The 17,620-nt window shown below is 35.0% G+C and overlaps 1 protein-coding gene across 1 annotated transcript in view; it reads left to right on the top strand.

Annotated features, from left to right (window-relative positions):
• The window catches only part of PTPRD (protein tyrosine phosphatase receptor type D), a 382,186-nt gene that overhangs the window by 293,548 nt on the left and 71,018 nt on the right, over positions 1 to 17,620 (top strand). The window contains exons 26-27 of the mRNA XM_058827273.1: positions 8,404 to 8,445; positions 8,953 to 9,050. Coding sequence (XP_058683256.1) covers positions 8,404 to 8,445; positions 8,953 to 9,050 — 140 coding nt within the window. The remainder of the gene's footprint in view (positions 1 to 8,403; positions 8,446 to 8,952; positions 9,051 to 17,620) is intronic.

Consider the following 17,620-nt stretch of genomic DNA (forward strand, 5'->3'; position numbering starts at 1 on the left):
TCTTCTCATTTAATTTCATCTTAGTGTAGGAATCTTACTGACATGCTCTGAGACCTGTCTACCCTAGGAACTTAAATAGTTGAAATTTTTTATTCAATGTCCTTCTGAGGCTACAATTTCAGTGTAGGCTCATTGTTTCTGGATGAAGTTTTCATCTGTTTCTCAGCACTTTTGTAAAAGTTTAAAAGGATTTTACAGTGGAAGAAATATACATACAAATCTTTGAAACATGAGAAGAAAAAATATTGTTCTGAATATTGTTGAAAAAGCAAGTAATTGTTCATATACAGTTATATAATGAGTAGACTAAATGGCTTACTAGAATCACAGAATTGTTTTGTCTGGAAAAGATATCTAAAATAATTAACTCCAGACATTTACCAAGCACCGTATTTTCGACAATAAACTATGTCCTGAAGTACTACACACACGTTTTCTTAGCACTCCAGGGCCAGTGATTCCACCGATTTCCTAAGGAGCCTGTTCCAATACCTGATGACCCTCCCATCATGCAGAATGTTTTCCTAATATCTAACCTGAATCTCCCCAGCTCACCTTGAGGCCATTTCCTCTTTCTGTATCACTTGTTACCTTGGGAAAAGAGACTTCCCCCACCTGGCTTCTTTCAGGCAGTTGTGGAGAGCACTAGGGTCTCCTCTCAGCCTCCTTTTCTCCAGGCTAAACACCCCCAGCTCCCTCAGCTGCTCCTTATAGAATTTATGGTCCAGACTCTTTCCTAGCTCCACTGCCCTTCTCTGGACATGTTCTAGCGTCTCAGTGTCCTTTTTGGAGCGAGGGGTCCAGAACTGGACACAGGATTTGAGGTGTGGCCTCTCCAATGCCAAGTACAGGGAGACAATCCCTGCCCTGCTCCTGCTGGCCTCGCAGTTGCTGATAAAAGCCAGGATTTCAGGATGATCTGCTCAATCACCTTCCCCAGCATCAGGGCCAGAGTGACAGGCCTGTAGTACCCTGGATCCTCCTTCCTGCCCTGCTTGTTGATAGAGTTCCTATTTGGAAACCTCCAGCAACTAGAACATCCCCAGTTTTGCAGGACTGCGGTACATGAGGGAAGGAGGCTCAGTGAGTATTTTAGTCAACTCCCTTGCTACCCTTGGGTGTATCCCATACACTCCCAAAGACCTGTGCAGGTCTAAGTGGTGTAGCAGGTCACTGACCAGATTTTCAGGATCGGGGGGACTTCAGACTGCTCCCCATCTTTGTCTTCCACCTCAGGGGGCTGGATACCCACACAATAGTTAATATTGCTATTAAAAATTTAGGCAAAGAAGGCATTAATTACCTCAGCCTTTACCTCATCAATTGTCACTATGTTTCCTTCTTCATCCGATAAATAATGGAATAATAATTAGATGCATGGGCCTAATTTTCTGTGCTCTATTTATTTACATGCATAATCTTACCTATCTATTTAGTATTCATCATAATTAAAATGAAACATGAGGAAAAAAACCCTCCTGCCAAGTGCTAATATATAAAATTAATTTAATGTAATTAATTCTTAATTTACATTGAGAAGGTAAAGTTATTAAGAAATGGCAGAATTTGTGGCACTTGTAGATACTGTAATTCCACCTCATTGATCTGAAAAGAACTGAAGAGGATTTAAGGTGTATTTTTTCTTGCAGGTCTATCATTTATTTGTGAAGTTTACAATTTTCTGTGAAGCTGTTTGAGCAGAACATCTGCGATATGTTTCTACTAGGAGCTCCTTTCCTATAATCCCTTTCACAGATTGGAATATTACCATTATTGTTAAAAATACAGTACATCAAATGATGATCTTCTTCCTACTGTTGTACCACTTAGGATTCTTAGACATAGGTCTGTTGTATACTGTTCCACATACAAGTAAATACCAAGGAGAAGAATCTTATCCTAGTAGATTTGTCTGACTCTGTTACACTTGCTAATTAACATGTTCTTAATATGTAAACAATCATAGTGAAATTAAGGTACAGTTCTTTTGTTGGTAAAAGCAGAATTTCACTTAACTCACATTAACTTCAATTAGGGCTTCCATGTCATTAAAGTCTGACTAAATTTAACTTAAGTGTTTAGATCCTACTGGAATATTTATCCATCTCCCAGCCAGCAACAAACCATCAAATAACATGCAATAAAATTTTCTGTTGAAACAGAGAACATAGATGAACATAGAGAAACTACAGAAAGGCTTTACATTCAGGATACCAGCTTTATTCTTTCACTTTCAAATATTTGGGGTTTATTTTCTGCAAAGTCACAGAACTAGATAGGGGGGTACTGCAGAGGAGGCAGCTGAGAAAAGAAGGTAGGGCTGATGTGGTTATGTGTTGGGTTCCTTCTACTGACAAATCTGCTGTTGCCCTCATAAAATTAGGCATTTCTCAGCATTGCCTACAAATAAAACAAAGGACTGAGTGGTGAATTGTATTTTCAGTACGAGTTCATCAAGGTAGATGATTTCACATAGTTGTTATTTTAATGATTTATTTCTTTAGATTATGAAAGCATCCACAGTTTGCTTGGAGCTTTCCAGGACCAACTGCTTCCAGTGGGAGAGGAAAACATTTTCAAATGAACCCATAATGTACAGAAAAATGTACATTACTTCGTTGCCTAAATGTTAAAGAAAAAAATTCTAAATTACATTGGCGTATCTGGACTGGCAGTTTTCCCTTGGAGAGGTGAATGAGACACTCCTATAAAATTATGGACTGTCATAAGCTTTACTGCTTTCAAGGATTTCTAAACAGCCACATTCCAAAAAACACTATCAATCATATATTTTGTATAAGGAAAGACCTGATCAGATACAGATATTAAAATAATTTGAAAACTAAGTCCTTGGAGTAAATTTGAATTTCTAACCACAATTTTAAGTTACTTCCAATATAGGTGATCAGGTACATTTTTGACACAAAATATGAAAAAGCAATATTTTATCTTTGGTGATATTTAGAGAATCATTTCAGCACAAATATGTTGTACTTGTCCTAAAATTTTCAATTCAGCATGAAGATGATATAAAATTTCACAGTCTAAACTACCAGCACAGGAGATTTGTTGCTTTCCTTTCACTTTTCATCGTCTACATTCTTCAGTAGTCTAAAGAGATCTAAAGAGCTCTAACCTAAAGATTTTTCTATCTTACCTTGCTCAAAAGGGATCAAATTTATTTCTGGCTTCCCTCCTCATTGGATGGAGTGACTCCATAGATAAATTTCACACTTTGCCTTGACATTTGGAAGAGCCCACAGTTCTGTATCTGAGAACAAGATCCCAGGTCCATGTGTGTTATCCAAAAATGTGTATGTGTTAGATAAGCCCATATGCCAATGAGTGGATCACAGCAGTGCCAAGTTCTCTTTGAGTAAACATGAAAATACCCAATCTCTCAGTAGGATTTCATTTTTAAGTCTGTTATTCTTCCGTAACTGGAATAGCTAAATAAAAGTCTATCACATTCTTACCTTTCTGCAAGTTTCCTATGAAACACAGAATTAAAATAATTAACCTGGTGCACAAATTTTAGAGGTCTCTATGCCACATGGGAGAGTTAAGGTAAAGAAGGGGTAATAATTAAGCTGCACAAAAGGTTTCATCAAATAAGGCAGCGCAGTTGTGCAGAGGAAAATTAACTGAAATAAAAGAGTTTGAGTGGGTTCTGAGAGATCCAAGGCTCAGGCAGACTTCAATCTGCCAATCAGCTAGAAAACTAAATTGAGTCATGCCTCAAAAGTGACTGATTTTTTAATCCTCATTTAACTATAAAATGTGTCACACTTATAAGTAATTTTTGTAATTGGGTGCCAATTAAACAATTATCTCATTATATCTTATGAACTAAATAAGATGCTTTGAAATACAAGAAAAATAAATAGAGCTATTACAGCTCTAAGTTAAAGACTTTTTTTTTTAATTAGATAAGTGCTTACTAAACACTTATTCCCTGAGTTGCTAAGGAATTTTCACAAACTTATTTCCATGATAAAGCAGAAAAAGCATGAAGCTATTCAGAGGAAAAGACTGCAAATTAAAAAAGAGGTGTGAAAAGTGATGTCTGGATTTAGTTACCTGCTTTGCAAGAGAGCAGAAGTTTCTTTGTGCTGCAGTTTATCCACTCAACATCTGTTTATGAGAATCATGACAATGCTGAAGGAGGTACTGTGTTTGGTCTCCATGGCAAAAACAGACTAAAATGCTTCCTCAGGGCGAGCTGTCATACATACAGCTCTTCATATGAGCATGTCTCACATGGAGGATTTAGGTACCTAAGAGAGGTACAGCTTCCTATGCAAACAGCAAGCACTTCTCTGATATCCCACTTCATTGCTTTGAAACCTGGAGGAACCCAGAATCTGCTTAGCTAGGAGATTAAGTTGATAATTCTTCACAAGAATTATCGCTTTTTTTCCCCTTGTATTTTAGATCATAGTTTTTGTGACATCTTATTGTATTTGACATTTTTAGATCAGGATATGAAAATTAAGTTTTCCCATTTCTCGCTATGGGTGGCTTACACGTCACTCAGAGGTGGTGCCTCTGCTGTGCGGCCATGGAGATCCTAAGGCTCCTTGTTAAAACTCAGTCTTTGTTGCAAAAAAGAGAAACTGTTTTAATTTCAGGATAATTGATCAAGTTTTGAAAAACATAAAATATTCAGGAATAAAAGTGGCATAATTTTGCAATATTATTTATGCATTTGCAATTATCGTAGAATAGCTGTTGCAGAATGATACATTTCTCTAGAGATTGTCTTGTAAATTTGTCTTTGTAATTTCATGCTCTGGCCTAGCTCTGGCTCTGTGAAAATGAAATTTTAAAGTAACAGTAATTTCTTTGTCATGTACTAAAGACATTATTGATAAATTTTCATGAATGCTGAATTCGTACTGAATCAGGGTCATCCTTACTTTTTTCCATTTTCCATGTCTGAATTTAAAGTAGGTATTTTTTGGTATCTTTTTGATAAGGATAGGTCTCAACAACCACTGTTACTGATTCATTGCTGCTTCTAAGGGAATATAAAGATAAAGGAATGTCTTAATTCATATAGATTAGTATGTACAGGAGTGGTCTTACGTTATTCAGTATGAGGAGTTTGTAAAGTCACAGACAATTAATTCAATGCAGACCTAAAGTACCACTCATTTCCTAAAGAAATTTCTGTGACAATCATGTGTCACATTTTCACTTCATGTAGATTATAGTCTGTATACTAGCAGATTTGCTCTTTAATTTCTTACTTTGTTCTTGTTTATTGTGGGTATGTCAACCTACAGTTACAAACTGGTAAATAAATGTGTGTTTCATAAATGTTTCTAAAAGCCCTTATCATAAAACCCTGACAACAAACAAAATCCTAATTTAATGCACTAATGACAAGCCTAAAACACCCACTTGATTAGCTGGGATAAAGGAATATAATTAAGAGGTTTCATGTCTGTTAATATGCAGGTGATTTCTGACCTTTCTCTCCTAGTTTTTTTCCTTGAAATTGTGGCACAAAGAGTATTTCATGTTCCTTAGTCATGTATTTACTACAGATTAACCAGAGGATAATTCTACACTTCAATCAAGCCATATATTGTTATTTAATTAATGTAAAGGGATTACTACTAGGCTGCATACGATCAATTACATTTTGCAATCTTCTACAAAATCTGAAAATACATTTTTTTAGTGGGTACAATTTCAAGTGTGTTTTGCATGTGGTGTTTTTTTGGGAGCTTTCTTTACTTTGAGTTTTCAGGTGTTTTTAATCTCTTCTTTTAAAAAAAGACAAACACATTTTAAAAGAGAATTTGAAGGCATGTTTTCAGCATGGTATTTCTTTTGACTTTTTAGCATGTCACAGGATCTGTTGTACTTTAGCTGTATTTTGTCTTTCAGTTTTTGTGTTGTCATGACATATGTTGATTGGCGTGGGAGTGTGTCATCAAATAAGTGTATTTTCTTATTTGTAACCACAAAAAGAAGTGAGTTTAGCTGTATTTTAAGAGGGATCTTTTGACTCAAGTTCTCCACCTGCTCAATAGAAGCCTCATGCTTTTGCATGAGGTGTGATGACATCTTGGATGTTCATTCATAGCATATTCTGTTATGAATCACAGACTGATTACATAACAAAAGCCCTCCAGCAGTTCTTTTAAAAAATAGCTACTTCTACCATATCAGTAGAGCACATTTTATATATTTAAAATATGAAAATAAACCAAGTGCAATTACTTCATAAGTTAAGTGCCAAATATTAATTAAGGAAATTTATTCAAAGTATAATTGCCGAAAATAAGACTTAGAGGAAGGGTTTTAAATGTACTTAAAATTTGTCAGTTTCTGAAGTTGCAAGTAGTTCTTCTTTTTGCCTTAGAAAAATTTACCTCCAAATTTCTTATTTGCACAAAGTGTTTAATGTTAAATCTCCCCTTGGAAATGTGAAGTGTCTTATGGAGAAGCATATAAACAAAATTAATTTAAAAAAAGGAATGTGTGTTCAGCATCTTTAGAAAAATATTCCTTCACAGTAAGTTAATTATTATGATTTTGTTCATGATGCTGGTGATTTAGTCAGGTTCATTGTGTGATAAGTGAGTCTCACACTCACTGGGTTTATGACCTTTATATTTACACTAGGGTAACTGCACCTTTAAATATCTTGGTTGAGTTACCAGACGCTGTTTTGTGCATGTCTGAAGTGTCTGTATGTACAAGATTGACTGATTATGATGGTCTACTGCTGTTACTAATTTGTTTCCCATTTCCGATTGGCTTTTACTTTTTACAGCTTTGAGCAGTAATTCAGTCCCCTACGCCTCCCTGATTGGCTCTGTGTCCTCCCTCTCTAGCCAAACTACCACTCAGTCCTTATATGATAATAACTCTCTCCCACGATTCGCTCGAAAAGGTCTAAACATCTTTGTCTCTATTATTTTCTCTGTTCAAGCACTGTTTTAGATGTACATCAGTCCACCTCCATTTCTGGATCAATCTAGAGTTCTCTTGTGCCTTTTCACCCACATATCTTCCATAGGGGTGCTTGATCTGGATCAATCCATCTAATTATTAGATGTCTGTCACCCACACTCATTTTGAGACTAGCGTAGTCCTCAGTAAAATTTTAAGAAAATGGGAGAGAAGCAGAGCTGCAGGTAATAAATTAGTACTTAGAGACTAATTTTTTTAATTGAAATTTTTAAGGAATCTCCCCACTGATCTGAATATTCTGCTTTGTTAGTTGACTGACAACTTGCATTAATGTCTTACCACCACAGATGTGCTATGAAGATTCCCTAAAATATATATATCTATAGGGTCAGAAGAATTAGGACCAGTGCTGCTGGACATTATTTTGGAGTCTATTATAACGCTTGAAATGCCAAAGAATCCAAAAGAAAACAAGAACTAAAAACAAAATTAAAATAATTAAAACACATAGTATAGTGTGACTGTGTTGTAGCCACATGGTCATTTTCAGCTATGTTTGAAGGAAATGCAAGTCAACTGTCTTAGGCATGCTCTTGAAAGTCACGGTGACAAAGCAAACTGCATTGTGCAACATGCCTTCCAGCTTGAGCCCCCTTGAGTGTTTTCCCTTCATAATTTCAAGAGATCCTGGGGTTCACTAGCTTAACTTTTTCTTGCCAGCTCTGATTTCTTCCCTAAGCTGTTGAAACCTCACTTTCATTTTAGGTGTGATAGTAAAAAATATGAAGAGAAGAATGTAAGCATTATGGAGAAAGCTCATGAAGACTAATAGCTTGAAATAAATATGTTCACAAAATTTTGCTTGTTAAATCTTCAGCTGGCAGATTGTTCTAGTTGACCCCACATCTTTTCTGTCTGTTTCTGTTTTGTTTTTTTTTTTTTTGCCTTGCTGTACCCCCTTACACACCCATCTGTACTTCCAATTCTTCTTTTTCACTTAGTAACTTCATCAGTGGACAAAGATGTTTACACCTGAAGTAGATTGTAGGTACTTTTAGGGGTTGATAAATGGGGTTTCAGATTAAGCATATTTTAAAGTACTAGTGCAGTTAGCATGTGTGTCCAGCCAAACTGTACAACCCCTGCCTCTACAATCTGCTACTAGTGAAAACATTTTTGAAGTTCTAATTGTCTGATGTCCAATGTTGTCTTTCTTCAGTGACTGTTGTCTTAAAGCGGTGATGCATGTTGTCCTAGTCATTCATAGCTGCATGTCAGACACCTCAGAATTCTCTAAAATATTTAAGTATTTCTAATGTAGAGTACACAGTCTTCTATACCTTGATGCATTATTATTAGTATTATTATTAATCTTCAATCATTCCATTTCATTATTTTATACTTTATTTTATAAGTTAGTTTTATGTCAGTTTAGGTTTCTTTTTTTTTTTTTTTATACCATTTCCTTTGCAGGTTCGGGTGTCTCTGGTTACCCTGGTAACCTTCATTATTCAAGTTCGTTTTTTCTTGATTATGCATAAGTTGCTTTGTTTTCTGTCAAAACACTATTGTTTCCCCTTTAGGGCTCTTTCGGTGTCTGTTTCTCAGCTCACATTTCCTCATCTAATTTAACAGATTTTTCATTTCATGCATTGTGGTAGAAGGAGTTTGAAATGACATTAAGAGTCATTACTCAAAGCAGAGGTCAACATCAGGTCTAACTGTGTCATTTTTCCATGCCTAGCTAAACTCATTGACTTGTATGACAGTAGCTCCTTCCTCTACACTAGGAATGTTAGCTTTGGGAATATGTTTGGTGACTTCTTTTAATTTGGCTTCAGAGCTCATCTATGCAGAGCATGTCCTGCTTTGAGTAACCAAACTATTTGCCTGCTTCTCTCACGTGTGACATCTTTACTATTTACACATTTATAGACATTCTAACTACTGCATTTCTAAATTTTAGAGCAATGCCATCACTGTAGTTTACTTTAAATTTTGTTCATCTTTCTTGTTCAACAGGTATGGCCAGTCATCCCCCAATACCTATCTTGGAACTTGCAGATCACATTGAAAGGTTGAAAGCAAATGACAATTTGAAGTTCTCACAGGAGTATGAGGTAATTTTCCCCACTTCTTTACTATTCAAATTTTTAATGTCATGATTGCTGTTTCCCAAGACTTCTCAGATATGGTGCCAGGTTTGTATGATATTAAAACCATGGTAAAAAATGGTGTAAAATTACAACATTGGTGAGGTGGCTCCTTTGCTCACAAAATCCTCTTCTCTTTTTATAAAGATATGTGTCAGGCAGATTGTGTGGACACATACACGTACACAAGTAATGTGTGGATGATAGAGCATAGACTTGTTGTAATATAAACAAACATCTCTCTTTCCTGCTGTTTAAAGATCCTTAGATTATTTTTTAAATCTCCTTTATAATGTTGACAGGACACATACATTAAAAGCTCCAAAGAAGGTTCAGTCCACTGCTTTAATTTTACATGAGAAAGGTTTGCAAGTTCTTGGTGTCTCTTCTAATGTAGCAGTTTCAGGACATTGTATTTTCCTCCTGTCAACAATACCACTTTTATAAATTGTGAATAATGATCTAGAAGAGCATGAAAGAATTTAACTGGAAGACAGTAATCATTTACCAGCCACCTTGTCAATAAACCATGGAGTATATAGGTATTGCTATAGTAGAGAATAACAGCCTCTCAGGTCAGTAATTTGTGGCTAAAGGGACATAGGGAGCTATCCATTAAACCTGGTAAATTATAGCTGTTACTTTAATATAAAAATATTGTCTATGTCAAAAATACATGGATCAAGTATGCACTGAACAATCAGTAAAGAAGCGCTTCTATAGATGAGCTATAGGTGATCATGTCAGTGATCCAAGGATTAACAGCTCCCAGAGGGATCACTGACACAGTACTTTCTTTATGATCTGTCGTGTCACTAATCCTTGCTTAAAATCCTACAACAGTTTGTCAGCATGGTGGAGTAAAAGCCTGTGTTGCTCTTATTTTTTTAGGGACCACATATTAGTTGCATTTGAAGCTTTGTATGGACACTGGCAGTGCAATAAAAAACACTCAAGATAACTTTCATGTTACTGCTGGATATATAGAAACCCTATACATTTCCATTGTATTTTAAGTCTTGACAAAAGATGTTAAAAATTAATACCACGTACTATGATAAAGAACTACAGTTTTTTGTTATTATTATTTAATTGAATGCAGTAATCAGGAAGTCTTTAAGGCTACTTTAAAAGAAAATCTCATTAGATTTTCCTATAAGGAAAATATAGTTTCAGCTGTTTACTGTTGCAATCACAAAAAATGTGGGAGAATCTCTTCATTTTTCCATGTGTAAACCCTGTGTTCTTATTTATGAAGATTGTAGCATATAAATAATCAGACAGGGAAATTTATGTTGCAGAATGTTCACCGTAATAAAAGATAACATTTGGTACAGATTTTAAAACAATTTTCTGTTGTACTACAGGAAAATGAATTGGTTTTTCTGTGTAGAAAATTCCAAGTCATTTGCAGGTCATATAATGTAGTATAATTTTTATACAAATAAACAATTCAGCTGTACTACATCTTGAACATGGTGGAGAGATGACATGGTTTTCTTATGCTGTAACAGAACTTAAAAGTTTTGGTGTTTCATATTATTTTTTTCTTAGTTAAGTAAGTAAAGTCATCTTGAGAGTGTAATTTTAATAATTTATGACCAATATTGAAAGATACATTCAATCATTTGATTCTTAGTATCTTCTGTCCCTATAGAAGTTTCTCCAGTCCATGTAAACAGGACAATTTTCACATCCTATTTTTTTTTCCTTCATTTGTTTGGGGTTTTTTTCCTTTTTTTTTTTTTATCTTTACAAAACATGCCATTTGGAACAAAATGATCAGACTTTCAAGATTAGACTGTGGGTCAACATCAAGCTTCCTTCATCTTGCTTTGCCCAAAAAGATTCAACATTTATCTTTGAAATTACAGCTTTAGAGATACCACTTGATTTCCATCTAGTCCAAGATTCATCCATTTTGAAACAGAATTAATGAAAAGCATTGCTATTTGGTTTCATGGTCTACACTAGGCAGTGGACTAAAGCTGCAGTTTGATGATCTCTGTAAGTCATCTCCATGTCTTGGCTATGTATTCCTGTTGTCGCTCTTGTGCCAGTCCTGGCACTAGCACATGTGCAGCTGTTCAAGGATTATCTCAGGAAATAGATTCAGCTGAAAACTAATTGTTTTATTTTTCTTTGCTGTTTTCAATTGGATCAGTTCCCTGAACTAGCTCACCACATGTCTGCTTAAGATCTAGTGCCAGCAATGGGAAGTGGTGGGTATATTTGTGGTCAGGGATTGGGACCTTCTACTTCAGCAGCAGTTCTCACTAACATCCCTTAAACAATCTTTTTTAACCTGATTGCAAGGCAGAAAGAGGTACAGGTGGTAACAGTTCACTCATTATCACTTCAGATAATGCTAGAACTGGTGAGACAGAAGGAAAAAGAGATACTTCTCATATTCAAAAGTTCAAGGTGTAACATGCAGCACAAAACTACTGACCTTTATTGATACTAGCAAAATCCTCCAATTAATTCCTGTTTAGGGAAGCAAAGAGTTTTCATAAGTCACCCTTGATATTTTTTTTTTATTTTAAATAATGTCCTTTCCTCATTGGCAGGCAATTACTTTATTTTACTTTTTGTGAAATTGTTTGCATTGCATCGACAAAATTCTTCAAAGATGCATTGACTGTATAAAGCAACTGTTACGACAACTTTGTGATACCATAAAGTAAAATATATGTTGATGGCTTTCTGATAGACTCTGGCTTCTCTTCCTTCTATCAGGAAGTTAGCACCATTTCTAAAGAATGTTTGAATTATTTTTTTAGCACAAACTACTTTGGTTGCCACTTCAAAAGATTTACTAGTTTCACCACACAAACACATTTTCTAAGAAATGCCCAAGTACTTGTTCCTCTAACATCCTTGCCCATGTTCCATTCCCTTACTTCTGATCAGAATTTCTGATCAAAAGTCAATACAAGTTTGGTTTATTCCTTTCAGAAGTGTATCCTTTCCTTCCTATTTCCACTTTCTCCTCAGACAGACAAATCTCCTGATTCTGTACAAAGCAGTATATTCTCCAGTGTAGAACACCTTCTAGCTATATAGTGTTTTCTAAGGCACAGTGTAATCAACTGTACTACTTAGAAGTTCCTACTACATAGAATTCTACTGCATAGAAGTTCCTACTTCTACAAGTCTCCAGAAACTATCTCGTAGTGTCTTCTTCAGGGCATCTCCTATCCCAGCTCTTATGGCATGTCAGCAGAACAATGGAGATTTCTTCCATTGTGATTCTTTCACAAATTTACCTTGAGTACCATCTTTAATGGGACAACAGGGGCCAAGCCTCAAGGACTATTACTGTGGCAAGAGTCAAATAAACTTATAATTCATGCATTGCATAAAGTGGGCCTGTAATGTTGACTTCTCAGAAAGTTAATTTCTACTTCAAAATAAAATTTCCATAATCCTTCATTAATTTTTTGTTAGCTCACAATCCCCAAGCCTAAACAAAATGTTGGTTTATTCTGTTAACATCACATATCATATCATCAATGTCACACAGATCTTTTCTCTTCTCTAATTTAAAGGCAGGATCGACCCCAGCTGATTATTGGGAAGCTTTTGCTGACTTTGGCAATTTCAGTGGAATTTTTATGTAATGTTAGGGTCCATATGGACTTGACAGATGCTAAGCAAAAATCTGCATTTATAAGATACTGACCTTTATATTGTATCTTCTTCTTATCTGAGATTTCAGAATTTAAAAATAAAAAGTAGTCGTGGAGATAAACTGAATAAAACCAGTAATGTTCTGCTCTATGATGCATTTGTAAAGTCTATCCTGCTAAGACAGAACAGAAAATCTATTCCCCCAAGCAGATTTCTGAGACTTGTGTAAAATAATTTACACAAAACATTTATTTTTTGAGGTCTGTACATAGAATTTTACACCCTTAAGGAAGTGGACTGTCACTACAGCACAGAATTTACACTATCAGACTCTGTATGTTACTGTATGATTTACTGTGAATGTGTATGTATGCACTGGTTTACAAATGTTAGAAGAAGTTGTATATAATTTAATGTTTTCTCTCATCAGATTTCTTTCTGTAAATTGCAGACAGTCTTTTGCTTTAAAACTGAATATTGGAAAACATGAAGATGCATTTTGACTTTTTTTTTTTATTGTAGCTTTCTAGAATCAGTTGATAGGATTTGTGATGGGAACACAGTTTACTCAATATGTTATATTTCTCTTTTTGTATTTCAAGCTGCAACAACATAAACACTGGATACTAAAACACAGTAAATCTTGTGTAGTAGAAGCACATATAAAACTTGTTATCAATATAATACATTTTAGAAGTCCAGGAAGAACAGATAATCCACTGAATGAATCTCTATCAAAGAAACAGCTGCACTGAGCTGCTATATCATTGTAGATAATAGTGATTCATGTGGAAAAATCAATTTTTTTCTCAGCAAAAATATGGTTTTATTCCTTTTCCTTACAATGCTTTCCTCTTTCTAATATTCCAAACATCATTTATTGTGATTTTTCTAAGTTTACTTTCATAGGATGTGCTCCATTTATTGAGAAACAATTAGCGTAGTCAGTGAACGATGAAAAGTTGTCTTCTTATTAATTGCACATATAGTTGTATTAACCTAGGTTGTTTGGTGCTTAGTTCCACCTAGGGTAGCATCCAAGCCAGTAGTATAGTTGTGGTAGAGAATTTTAAAGACATAGTGCAGGACTTTGAAGTCCTGCGATTCAAGATTTAGAGCAGGTAATTATCTCCTTCCTTTGTGTTGTGAATGCTGCATTGGGATAACATCATTTGTTTATGGTTATGTAATTAATCATATAAAAGAAAGCTGGTGTTACATATCAGGATGCAACATTTTGGTCTGATACCTAATGTTTTTTAGCCAAGGAATTTCAGACACAGTTTAATTACTCAAATAACTATCAGAAAGGAGGGTGTAGCCAGATGAGGGTTTTGTCTCTTCTCCCAGGCAAAAAGTGACAGGACAAGAGGAAATGACCTCAAGCTGAGCCAGGAGAGATTCCACTTGGACATCAGGAGGACTTTTTTTTACTGAAAGTATTGAAACAGAGGAAGGTGGTGGAATCACCATGACTCAAAGTGTTCAAGAAACAACTGGGTGTGACATTTAGTGCTGTGATTGGGGTGCTGGTGGTCAGTCTTGGAGGTCTTTTCCAACCTTAACAATTCCATGATTCTATCCTGTAGTAAATATTGGTTTTATTTTGTCCAACTGAAAGCAGAAATATGTATAGAAAGATAAAAGTAGTGTACTTGAAGCAAGAAAAATTATTCAAGGATAAACTAAGTATGTCATTATCTATAAAATTGGGTTTTGCAGGAGCTTTTTAGAAATACTAATTTGCAATAATTTTAGGGGCTTACAGAGAAAAATGGAGAAATCAATGAAGAATTTCACTCCTTTACACTTTCCTTGAAATAGAAAATGTGGACAGTGCTTTGAAAATATGATTAAAAGCACATCGAAAATTTAAAGTAGCATAGTGTCTCATGTGAGACAATTATAAAGTTTAGTTCATAAGACCTGCTGCGTTTCATACACTATATAAAATGAAACAGCAGGATGCTTTAACCACAGAAATATTTAAACAAAGCAAGTTTTTGTCATTATTCAGGTATTCATCTGCTCCTGATAGTTCTTTTCTACCTGAAGTTGAAGTAATTCCCAATTTTCATTATTTCCATTACAACTGGTTATGATATCATGGTCTAACATCAAACTATTTTAATTGCAGGTAGGGAATAACCATATTATGTTTGAGACAGATGGTAAAGAAATACAAACCAATATGATCTATTTTAAAAACTAGGGATTTTATAGCTTTTTGAAATAAAGAGTTTCCTTCAATGATGTTTTCAAATAATGCTTATTTTCCTCTTTGAGCTTTCTTCAGTTGTATGCTTATGTATCTTCTTTGATTCCACTGGAATCAGGTTTTGCATCATTTAATTTCGTCATAGGAATATTAGCTTGATACTGGGAGGAAAATTTCTTCTTTTTTTTTTTTTTTCTTTTTGAGGGAAATTTACAAAAAAATTTTGGAAAAAAATGCTTTTTGTCTTTCTTGCTGCTCTTTAGCAATTAGGTCTCCTCCCTTTGAGAGTTAACAGAAAATATCTAATCTGCATTTTTAATAGTTTATAGGACAGGATGCAAACTCATATTCAAGTTTAAAAAAAGTTTTAGACATGTGTTGAGGCTTTCCCCCATATTCTTGAAAAATACACAATTTGCAATTTAATGGGAAAGTCTCTGTCTTAATTAAGAAAACATAATTCCAGCTGACAAATTTCCACAATCATGAATTACTGTTCATGCATCTAGTATTCACATTTTGGTAATACAGTATGTAATCTCATTCTTTTAGAAAATTTCCTGCATAATACAATACCATTCTATTATAGTTTCATCATCTATGGTATGAAATTCTCACAGTTGCTGGTATTTTTAAAAGAGGGTCAAACTGTTAATTTCTCTGCATAGCTGTGTACTTTATCCCGTTGTTCTGAGTCTGCATTGACATGCTCTCCAATTTTTCTTTTTCACTCTACTTTGCCTGCCTGGTCTTAAGTTTCTCTGTGAAGCAGTGGTCATGGGTGATTTAATTCAAGCCACAAACGCTGCACATACAGTGCTTGAAAATGCTTTACAGGACATGCTTCCTTCCTCTTCCTGGCTTGTGAAAGCTATGCAGTATATATTAACATCAATCGCCACATTCCCCAGAAACTTAAAACTGCTGGCTTCTGATTTGCTGCCATAGTGACCCTTGGAAGAGCAGTGTTCCAAAGCAGGCAGGCATGTGTCAGCTCACGCCAGGAGGGGTGATGTTTTGTCATACTCCTTTCTTCCTTAGTGCTGAACCATGATCCAGTCCTGGAAGACTCACATCAGGGAACATTTGCCTCTTGTTTAAGTGGCACAGTGAGTAGGCACATAGTTTACTGGAGGGGGATTCTTTGAAATTCTGGTTTGGTTACCACCAGAACATTTTGGTTACTGTGATTAATAGTCAATGAACTATTTTATGGACAGTGCATTGTGATAGTAAATGCTGCTCAAGTTTTTTCTTGCTAACAGATCACACTTGTCTAAGCAGCCAGCCATTTAGAACATGCTAGAAAAAAGATTTGTCAAAGCATTAGAGGGAAATAGCAGTATTACAGATATTTTTATTTCTTTTGCACAAAGCACCCATACTACACTGTTGTGCTGTGAACAAATCCACTTCTTTATTAATGACAGCTTTATTGAAGGCAAGCTTTCAGAATGAAAATACTAGAAATCCTAATAAAGTGCCATCCATTAAACCATTAAAGCACTCATTAAAACTGTTAGTACAGACTTGCTATTCATGAATTATTGGTCTTTCACACTTCTGAAATGTGTCTGCCAATATCACTCAACTCTTTGTTCCAGTGTGGCTATTAAGCCTGAGGAAATACAGATTAACTTTCTTTTGACAAAATGGTGCTTTATGGGAGGATGGTAAGGCCACACAGTGGTTCAGATTGGTGAGGAGAATAGGAAAGATTAAAGTTCAATCCATTTGCCTGTTTCTGATAATTTATGTTAACTATGTCTGCATGTAGACCTAAATATTAATCACTAAACTACACCATCTGGCCATACATCATACAATGTCTATGTTTGGGTTTTTTCTTTGTATCGAACAGTAGGTTTAGAATGCTTAAACATTAAGGAGTGCAGAGTGGAAGAATAATACCGAATACTGAAGAGTTGAAGCTAAGCTTCAAATTAAAAGTTTTCTTTCTGTAAATTCACCTGAAAAATAGGTATAATATAGAGCTGAAGCTGTTTCTCATAATGGATTAGAATCTCATACCATCATTTTCAATGTCTGTGCAAAATCATCTTTGTATATGCAAAACTGCAGTTTAAACTTACTGTTTGCAAGCATTTTTTATCATTATTTTTACATCCAGTTTTGTTTTTTATGATTGAAAGCCAGAGTTCTGCAGTCCAGGCTCAAAAATAGCAGCATGTTAGGCAGCCAGTTTATTCAGTTATTTTCTAGTTTTCTTGTCTAATGTGAAGAGAAAGCATATGTGACATCTTACACTGTGAAGAAATTTCTAGAATATTTTGGCAGTGTAGGTAAAAACCTAAAAGATAAGACAGATGGTCTGCTTCAGTTATGTGTCTAGAACATTGCAGAGTAGTGTGCTTCATTCTAGGGCAGTGGACTGTGGTTTAGATAGCATGTTTCCATGTATGTCTCTCAAAAAATACTGACTGGGTAGTCACAGTTTATATTATTACAACTGTGCATTATTCCTGGTCAAGTTAACAATTTTATTTTAAAAGGTAATTAGAATATAATGCACTAATACATAGTTAGCATCTTCTGTACTATGTTTATGTTCTAAATTATTACCCAAATTCTAAGATAAATCTATAAAAATTATTTTCCAAATTTCTGAAAACTTGACCAGTAATAAGAAATATAAGTAGTAAGTAATATGTAACTTTTAATAAGT

This window comes from Poecile atricapillus, chromosome Z (genome assembly GCF_030490865.1).
Source record: "Poecile atricapillus isolate bPoeAtr1 chromosome Z, bPoeAtr1.hap1, whole genome shotgun sequence".
In the NCBI taxonomy this organism is placed as follows: Eukaryota; Metazoa; Chordata; class Aves; order Passeriformes; family Paridae; genus Poecile; species Poecile atricapillus.